Raw genomic sequence first — 9,972 nt, 5'->3', positions numbered from 1 at the left:
GCAGGAATATAACCCCTGAAACATCCAAGGGCTGAGGGACGAGTGCTCCTGCTCTCCTGGCTCTTACTGTTGGCAAATAACTGAAAGTAGGAGACTAAAGTCACATTTATCAATGGATTTGTGCTGTTTCCAAAAAGAGCAGTATAAAAACGAATATGTACCAAGGATTTTATGACTGATTTTGGTTTCACACAGGAAGCAGAGAGAGTGTGAAGCCCTGGGGGCCCTACCTGGCCAGCTTGTTGAGGATGTCCTGTCTCATGTAGGGGCTGCATAGAGTGCTGCTGTCCACGATGTCGGGGCTCAGGGGGGGCCAGGCAGCTCTGCCACACGGAGCCTGGCTGGGCCCTGACTCCTCAAGCCAGGAACAAATCCTCAGCCAGTCATGCTGGGCTGTCAGGTGCATCCAGAGCACCTCAGGACTGCAGGTCTTGAGTTCTGCGTTTCAAAAAGGCAAATGGATGAAACCAGCACACACAAACACTCCTGAGGGAAATACTGGTGTTTTCTTACACAGAACTGTGCAATGGTTTGGGCTGGGACCTTAAAGAGCATCCAGCTCCTTGGGCAGGGACACCTCCCACTGTCCCAGTGGCTCCAAGCCCTGTCCAGCCTGGCCTGGGCACTGCCAGGGATGCAGGGGCAGCCCCAGCTGCTCTGGGCACCTGTGCCAGGGCCTCATCCCCTCCCAGCCAGGAATTCCTTCCCACTATCCCATCCAGCCCTGCCCTCTGGCAGTGGAACCCATTCCCTGTGTCCTGTCCCTCCAGGTACCAATTTTTAATGAACAGTTGCCACAAGATCAAGGGTATTATTCCAGGTTTTATCCTGGAATTATCCTCACGTTGGCAGAGCAGGAAGCAGTTTCCCAGGGCAGGGGGTGGGACAGGACATGGCAGAAGGTGGCACTCACATGAGGCAAGTCCCTTCCAGCTAATTCCAAACCCCTGTCCACAGGAGGAGCCCAGACCCAGGATGGAACGGGGTGAGCCCCCCCAGGATAGAACAGGGTGAGCCCCCCAGGATGGAACGGGGTGAGCCCACCAGGGTGGAACGGGGTGAGCCCCCCCAGGATAGAACAGGGTGAGCCCCCCCAGGGTGGAACGGGGTGAGCCCCCCCAGGGTGGAACGGGGTGAGCCCCACTGCCACCCACTGTGAGTGACACACACAGTGACCTCTGTGGCCGTGCCACAGCTCCCAGTGCAGCCCATGGCACTGCACTTGCCTTGCTGTGCTCTGCAGGGCAGCAGCACCATCTCCTGCAGCAGCTGCTCCCAGCAGAGGGCCCAGCTGAGGGTCACTGTGAGCCGGGGGGCGCCGGGGCTGCCCCAGCCCAGCTGGGAGCCCAGCAGTGCCCGGGGCCCCGAGAGCTCCTGCTGCCTCCTCCAGCTGCTGCACCTGCAACAACGGGCTGGCCTCAGGGCGCTGGGGGTTCAGGGGGCTCAGCACAGCCAACAGCCCACCTGCCACAGGCACTGAGCTGAGCTCAAGGGTTCAGAAGTAAAGAACTGCCTGCTTTTCCAACAAATTATCAGTATCGTAACAGTTTTACCATTATTTGACTGTAAAATTATTTTCTAGGTTATTTGGTTTGCTGTATTAAAGACATCATAGATCAAAACCAGAGCAAACATCTGAACACGAATAATTGAGTGGTAATTCTAATATTATTATTAAAAATGCTTCCTTTGAAGCAGGAGAGCTCTGTCACCCCCACAGCAGTTTGTCGTGACTCACACAGCAGTGTGTCACGAGAGAACATGACAGCAACTGCCACAGAAATGAGAAAATGACTCAGTCCCCACACTGACTCTGATTTCTGCAAACGAACACCAGTGTGAAATTAATGAAATTAATTTTGCTAGTGCACTAAATCTCACAGAATGTAGAATCCAGCATATTTTAAACCCCATTAATGCTATTAATTAATAATTAAAACTAATAACCCACATTACCTGGAAAGAGACTGAGTCTCTTTGTTTTCCTGGAAGGACTCAGAGTAGAAGCTTTCAACCTGATGCACAAAGTCAATAATTTTCTTCTCTTTTTCAGAAAAGTAATTTTCTTCTTGTAAGAGTTTCACCTTTAATTCAAAACAGAGCGTTACCTCCACCTGTTAAAATATTGCTTCCAATGGCCCCAAATTTTTATCTATCTTAAATCTATTCAAGTTGTAAATGATCCTGCAAGTGCAAACAATTAACCAACTGTAGGAAAACAATTCTGGAAGCAGAGGGCAATGCACTTACACGACAAGAGGACTCAGACTGTGTGAGAGAACCAGATCAGAGCAATGAATGACACTGTAACAGCTCAGTGGTTTAACTGCAGATGCAAAGGGACAGGGATGTCCCAAGAATGCCATCAGGAGGGTGCAGGTACAAGCCCTGGCTGTCTCTGCTCTGAAGGTCAGTGCAGTCGGGGGTTTCTTGTCAGATTAAGGTTTTTTCTGACCCAGAGATGGGACAACTGAGAGGTGTTTAATAACTTTCATTCCATTTTCAGTCTCATGAGAAGGGTGAGACAATACAGTTGTTATAATTCACAGCATTACAATCAGAAGCCAACTATCTCCTAATTACACTATAAGTGTTTCTTGGCCTATCAGCTTTTACCACACTATACTGTAAATACCTTAAAACCAATTATCTAAAATTACCCCTTGTAAGTCCTACTGCAATACATCTTTCATAGTTCTATTTCTCTAAAACATCTAGTCTTATTTGTAAGAGTTTTCTTTGAGACTTGTTTCTAGTTCCATTTCTCTCTCAACAACGTCTGTCCTGTTCCATAACATCTCTAAGTCAGCATTTCTTATCTCAAAGTTTACACACAAATACACACTATGTGAGCCTTCTACCAAACTTGGAAAGTTCTCTATAAATCCATTTCCCTCAGCACAAAGCCAGGCAAGGCTGCAGGGCTGGAGCCAGGCAGCCTTTGCTGCACTCACCAGGAGCTCCCTGACGTGCCTGTCCTGGGTGTGCAAGCAGATCTTGTGCAGCTCCTGCTTCACGTCCAAGCCCTGCCACAGAGAGGCACTCACTGTAAAAGGTGCCCACAGAATGCACTGAACAGATCCAGCACAGAATGATGAACACAGCTGCCTTCCTGCCAGAGCACACAGCCCTGACAAGCAGGCTTGGGCCAGCCCCTGCAGGGATGTCCCTGCTGTCCCCATCCCAGGGATGTCCCTGCTGTCCCTGTGACCCCTCCCCAGGCAGAGCCAGCCTTTCTCTGCTGCTCAGCCAGCACACAGCCCCAGCCAGGCTCCCTCAAACCAGCCATTCCCACTGCAATCCTCCCTGTTTCTGGGGAATCAATGCACCCCCAGGACCTGAGGCTCTCCGTGCCCTGCACAGTCCCAAAGCACAGTGAGCACCCCAAAACACCTCTCACCATGTTCCTCAGCAGCTCTGAGGCCTCCCTGGTGCTGCCCTTCAGCAGGCAGTCATAGACCAGGCTCAAACCTGTCTGCATAAACTCCTGCAGACTCTCAGCAGGGTGCTTCTGCCTTCTGAAGAAGATCTGGGCCTCTGGTATTTTGTTGCTTAGGATGGCCTCAGCAATGACTTCCTAAAGGGAAAAACATGGAACAAACTACATCATCCCTATGCTGATTTTCTTCCCCAGTACTTTAAGATATTTCCACATAAATGATCTCCTTATATAAACTTTATCACAGTGATAAAAACTGGGTTGCTATTTTCACCTCTGCTGTCAGTTTTTCCCATTCTTGGCTCTCTTCTATCTCAGGCAGGTCCTCATCCAGCTCAGCTCCCTGCCCTGGGGTCACTGCTGGGTGAGGGTATCTCCTCAGGAACTTCCTCAGCTTAATGATGTAATCAGTTAAAATATCTGCAGCCTTCTGCAGGAACTCATCAGGCTCTGCCAAAAGCAACCAAGACTTCAGTTAAATGGGAATGAACAGGCAGGATTTTAATGTTTACCAATGCTGAATTAACACATGTGCTGATTATGATTAATAAACAGACACCCCTCAGAGGGAAGAGCACATCAGCTCTGGCCCCTGTGCAGGCAGTGACAGCCCAGCACCCTGTCAGGACACAGGACAAGCCCCACAGAGCTCCCTGCCCTCACTGAGGGGTTTTCCTGCCCAGGGATCAGTAAAGGAGAACTGACATTTTGTATTAATCCCACCAATTATTAGTCAGGGAAATCAAAACACAGGGATGAACATCTTTCACTCACTCAATTCTAGTATCTTTATGTTAATCCCAGGCAAATTCAAGCTTTTAATTAAAAGAATTAGCAGTTCTTACTTACTTAAATGATGACACATTACTAGCTATGACCCAGCAGCAGTGATCTTACCCTCTGTGTGCACAAAGATTTCCTCCAGCTGCTTGGTGAGGAAGGTCAGGGTGAGGTTCAGGAGCTGCTCAGAGAAGGGTTTGCTGTGAGGCTCCATATCATTGTCTTGGATTGCTGAGCAGAGCAAGTTTAGAGCTGGCCTGAGCTCCTCCAAATCTGCAATGGTTCCAGAAACAGCTGACACATCAGCATCCTGCACTGGGCCATGGGGAGGGAGGGATGAAATGAACCTCTGAGCAGCTGAGGTTCTTCACTCACTTCTCAGGTAGGACTGGGAGGCAGCAGCCCCAGGGTGCTCAGGCCCAGGGCAGGCTGCAGACAGACTGAGAACACTTTCTTTGCTTTTCAAAAACAAGTCCACCGTGTCCAGCTGGCGATTCTCCAATCCTGCCTGGACAAACAGAAACAGAACAATTCAGCACGGATTTACACCCATACACCATGCTGGGATTCTTACTCCAGCCTCAGTGACACACACAGGAAACCAGAGGGGATTTAAACTCTGTGAGCAGCACCTGCAGCCTGCAGTAACAAGGTGACCTGCACAGAGTCTGCCAGGCTCCTCTGCCAGGCTCTGCTCCAGCCCTGCCCTGGATCTTCGCACACAAAATGTTATTGCAGCACTATGAAGGAAATACTGTGAGAATCAGGACTCTGAATAAGCTTACAGCAATTTTATAAGAACAGCACAATAAACACAGAAATCTACTTCCAAGGATTTCTTTTCATATTTAACATTTTGCAAGGGGACAAAAACTGCTGCAGAAATTGGCAAAATTGCTTTTGGGTCCTATTAAGAGGGAATTTTGAGCACTGCTTTGTTCTCTTTTATTTTATTAATGTGTATTCACTTTGCTGCTGTAGTTCTTCCTTTGGGTTACTCATCTGAATGGGGTTTTACTGTTTATTCAATAACTAAATCACTTCCTTTTGCCCCTAGGTTTGAGGCACGCTTTTAATTGTGTCTAAACCCACACTGGCATTGCTAAAGTGCATTCAATGCTTGAAATACAGGGTTTGTTATTTGCAGGGCAGCTTGCAAATAACAGGCAGTTTTCCTCACCTCGAGGGCATGGATGGGAATGGAGCACCTCTCCCAGGCATTGAGGTGGCACAGGGAATCCACGACCCCGGCGCTGCCGAACATCATCAGCCGGGTCAGGAACTCCTCCTGAGTGACCCCAAACAGCACGAGGGACAGACCATGCTCTGAATGACACAACCAAGCCATTAGTAAAGACAGAGCAGCCCCTTTCTGGGCAGCAGCACTTCTACCCACTGCTGCTTCCAGAAGAGTGAGAGAGGCAAGGCTGCAGCGTTTGGATTTCCCCCAAGCAGGAACACGGTGGCAGTCACCCACCAGCAGCCAGGTAAAACACTAAAAGCCCCTCAAGCAGCTGTCTCAGGACAGTTTATGAGCCCTCACCTGTCAGCAGCAGACAGAGTGGCAGCTCTGCACTGCACTCCACATAGGCACTGCTCCTGCCAAAGTGGGAACACGTCACGTCCTGGGACTCAAAATCCCAGAGCGCCAGAGACAGCCCCGTGTCCTGTGCCTGCACCACAAACACAGCCTTAGCTCCAGTCACCAGTTTGCACTCCAGCTTCACCATTTCCTGGGCTGCTCCCACGGGGATTTGTGCCCACTGCTGTCCTGCACCCCCAGGCTGGCCTTGGAGAGCTGGGGAAGCTGCGCATGTGACAGCCCGCGGGACAAAGGCCACCATCCTCTCTGGATCCTCACAAACTTCAGGATCATGATCTTCCAGATGGGTAAAAAACTGATACCAAGGCAAATTCAAGTCGTTCACCAACTCTGGAGAGCCTGGTGTTCTTCTTCTCCTGACTCTGTCCCACAGTGAGGACAGGTGTGCCTTCCAGGACCTGCCAAGGGGACAGAGTCACCTTAACACCAGGTATCACCCCAGGAACAAGGCAGGTGAAGCTTTCTCAGTTAGATAAAATGCACTCAGAGCTCATAAAATCCATCCACCATCCTGCATTTTAACCTTACCATGGCCTCTTTACTTGTATTTAAATACCTCCTGCAGCCAAGCTGAGTGACCACAGCTGGATCAGCTGACAACATCCACGTTCAGCATTTCTAGTGAAAAGTTTTCTTTTCCTCACAGAAAGTGCCAATTAAAAAATAGTAGAACAGACAGTTATAGATAGTTATATATAAATTATAGTTATAGATAGTTATATATAAATTATAGTTATAGGTAGTTATATATAAGTGTCTTACTATATTTTAAGTGATAACAAATAGTTATCAATTAAAAAACGTAGAACAGAATTAACACCAGAACTGAACCTTTCTCACCTATACACCAAGATATAACTCACATGCTTTATTAGTATCAGTGCCCTAAGACTCACAGGTAACCCCTAAGCAGCAATTCCTGTTTGGAAGCTGTCCAATGCCACACCTAAAGCTGTCTTGGTCCACCCCAAATCCAAACATTTACAGCAGAATGGCTGATTTTACCTGTCCCAACTACAACTGAACAGACAGACCAGCAGTTTGTTCTCAGTGATGCAGAGGAGGCAAAGGCCAGCCTGTGTCAGGAGTTCTCCCCCTGTACCTGTCTGTGCGGAAGGGCAGCGGCAGGAGCTCCATGCTGTGCTCAGAACTGGCCAGCTCATCCTCGTCCAGCCCCTCTGCAGGCTTCACCGGGAGACTTTCAGGATCTCTCTTACACAGCAAATGTTCAGGGAACTGTCTGTAAAGAAATACATATGAAATTTCACCTTGCTCAGATGATTTAAGATGTTTTTTTCATGTTTAACTCCTGCAGGAGCTCTGGGTGCAGTTTCTCTCAGGGTAACAGGTGAGCCATCCAAACCTGATGCTCCTTCCTGTGAGGTGGACACCACCTCGTAATTACCACCTGGCCCTAATTCATCAAGCTAAATCAGTACAGCTGTACCAGCACAGTTTGATAATTCCATACCCCACGGTATTTCTAAATACCCCTGGCACTGAGAGCACCTCATCTTCCTGGAAAAAATAAAAAGGGCAAGACAACGTTTATCTGCTCGTTAACAGACAGATTAAAATAAAGAGATGTTATAGACCCAGTTTCCTTTGTGACAGAGAATAAATCAGAGCAAGCAATGCAAGGACAATGTTTAAACAAAGAGGGAATTTCTGCTCTAGCACAGAAGTCAGAGTGAAAAGCTGTCAGCACTGCAGTGAGGGGTCAAAACTCAGGAGCTGTGAGGGTCAGGGAGCCCAAAGGCCTGCCCTGGGAGCTGTACCTGAAGTAGGTGTTGAGCTGCACAGCCAGGGCACGCTGGCAGCTGTTGGTCACCACGGCTGTGCTGAGGTCAGGGGACACTGCCAGGGCAGCCAGGGGGGACACAGGGGCTGGGCCCTGCCCCTGCCCAGCCCCCAGGGCTACAGCCACCTTCCCCAGGGTGGCACCATCACAGCAGTCAAATATGTCTGCAAGCAGCATCAAGGAAAAGCCCAGGCCTGGAGGGAACAACAGAGGAGTGACACAGCAGGGCAAGGTGCTGAATTTTGGCTCCAGGAGGAGGGAAAGGCAAGCTGACTTCACTGAGCTCTAATGGGCCAGAGGAGATGAGCAGGGACAGGTTAAAGGCAGCAGCTGGTGGAGCTGACAGGCCTGAGCCCCTGCTCATCCCAACACAAACCTGCCTCCCAAGCTCCCTGTGAGCCTGCAGATCATTTCTGCTTTAATTAAGCCATGAGGTGACAGCAAAAGTCAGCCTGTCATACACAGACCCATGAATCAAACCCATAAATCCAGGTGTGCAGTGGGAAACCCTGCACACACAACTGCGGCACTTCTCTACAATAACCAGGATTTGGCTGCACAACCTTCTCTGCAGGCACCACTTAAATGTCTGTAAAGAAATTCCTGCTCAGCTCTGGCAGCAGAGAAAAGCACATTTGCTCTTCCAGGTGATTTTCCCTGATCTCTCCTGCAAAGGATACAAATCCAGCCAGCAGTGTCCAACAGGAACAGGATCCCCCTGCAGAACTGGGAGTCTGCAATTCTCCCCACAGCTCCTGGAGGCAGGGCCAGGGGGAAGCAGCCACAGGTCTCTGGGGGTGAGCCCTCCCCAGGAAAGGTCAGGTGCACAAGGAGAAACTGGTTGAGCAGAAGTTTGCACTTGTTGTTTCCAAAAGATAGAATCTTCACAGAGGAAATTGAAGGCACACCTGTAAATTTAAACATATTTAAAGTTCAGATTACAGCCAGCTAGATTTTTGATTTGTAAAGGAATCCCAAGAGAATGACAGCTCAAATTCATTGCCCCAGTTCCCATCCTAACAGAAGCTGGGATGGTGAGTTGGGGTGGTTGGGTTTTAATCTCACTTTCTGTGCCAGGGGCACTAATTCTAGAACCATTTCCCAAAACTTTTTATGTGGCTTTTTCAGTGGACAATACTATGAAGAACAGAAAAAATCAGCACAAAATAGGATTTCAGTCAGCACTGAGAAGAAAAGCTACAAACTTTGGAAATAAAATATTTTCAGAAGGGAGACTGTTTAAGAATATGCAAAACACCAAAGGCTCATTGTAACTGCACACTGTGTTTGCTAATCATAAAATACAAGGTTAAATGTTTAATTAGTCTTTGCAGGGTTATTGATGAGCCCTGTCCCAGCATTAATGTTAAAATTTGAGAGAGCAGGGTTGCATATATCTTATTAAAATTCATTTTTAACTTTGTATCATTAAAAATGACCCTACAAGAGTTTATTTCCTTCTGACAATGTCACCTTTGAACACAGAAATGTCCCCATTATTTTTCAAGCCCATGAATCCTGCTGATCCCATTGGAGCAGTGGGGAGGTACCTGAAATTCCCTAGGGCTCCATGTCCCCAGGAGCAGCAGAACCAGAGCTGCAGTATTTCACACATGCTACACATGGAATTTACTCACTGATGTTTTTAGCTTCAAGGAGCTTTTTCAGCGTCTCTGCCTCACAACTGTGCAGGGAATTGGGGTTGTGTTTTCCATCTTCTACACTGAACTCATAGACAAACAGGTCATGGCTTTGAGCAAGAGCCAGGAGCTTTGTCTTGCTGGATTGTGAACCATCGTCTTCTGAGCTGTCCCACAGGAAGCTGAAGGTGAAACATTCAGGGAGGTTATGGCTTTATTCCCTCTCCCCATTTCCCAGGCTGACCCTCCTGGGTGTGCCCTGACTGGGGACAACCCCTGCTGCCACCCTGGCCCTCCCAGCACTGAACTGCTTCATCCCTGGCAGGACAAGCAGGAGGAAGCCCAGCTCCTCCTCCTCCTCCTCTCCAGGATAAAGGGGCTCCATCCTCTGCGTTCTGCACTCCAGCCACCCAGGACACCAGGGATGCTCTGCCTCAGGAGAGCACCAGCACAAGGGAGAGCAGAACACACTGTCCATTCCAGACTTTTCCCTGGTTTTGGGCTGAGAACCCCTTCAGGTGTGTCACACCTGCTCCGTGCTGATGGGGAGGGGGCAGAGAGCGACCAGCTCAGCACGGGGCAGGGCAAAGCAGAGAGCAGAGCCCTGGCACAGCACTGAAACACTGCCCAGCCCCGGAATGTCCCGGGCCAGGCTGGCCACTGGGGCTGGGAGCAGCCTGGCACAGCGGCAGTGGCCCTGCCACGGCTG

The 9,972-nt window shown here is 49.2% G+C and overlaps 1 protein-coding gene across 1 annotated transcript in view; it reads right to left on the bottom strand.

Moving 5' to 3' along the window:
• Positions 1-9,972, bottom strand: part of SPG11 (SPG11 vesicle trafficking associated, spatacsin) — a 27,838-nt gene that overhangs the window by 17,695 nt on the left and 171 nt on the right. The window contains 14 exon segments of the mRNA XM_031059667.1: positions 231-438; positions 1,227-1,399; positions 1,957-2,084; positions 2,955-3,026; positions 3,401-3,577; positions 3,714-3,889; positions 4,337-4,492; positions 4,595-4,727; positions 5,400-5,545; positions 5,763-6,220; positions 6,925-7,062; positions 7,601-7,787; positions 8,304-8,531; positions 9,261-9,445. Of these exon segments, the coding sequence (XP_030915527.1) occupies positions 231-438; positions 1,227-1,399; positions 1,957-2,084; positions 2,955-3,026; positions 3,401-3,577; positions 3,714-3,889; positions 4,337-4,492; positions 4,595-4,727; positions 5,400-5,545; positions 5,763-6,220; positions 6,925-7,062; positions 7,601-7,787; positions 8,304-8,531; positions 9,261-9,445 (2,565 nt within the window).

The sequence above is a fragment of the Geospiza fortis genome, unplaced genomic scaffold, assembly GCF_000277835.1.
Source record: "Geospiza fortis unplaced genomic scaffold, GeoFor_1.0 scaffold2, whole genome shotgun sequence".
Lineage (NCBI taxonomy): Eukaryota > Metazoa > Chordata > Aves > Passeriformes > Thraupidae > Geospiza > Geospiza fortis.
Note: the sequence above shows the minus strand (reverse complement) of the source record. Positions and strands in the feature narration are given on the sequence as shown.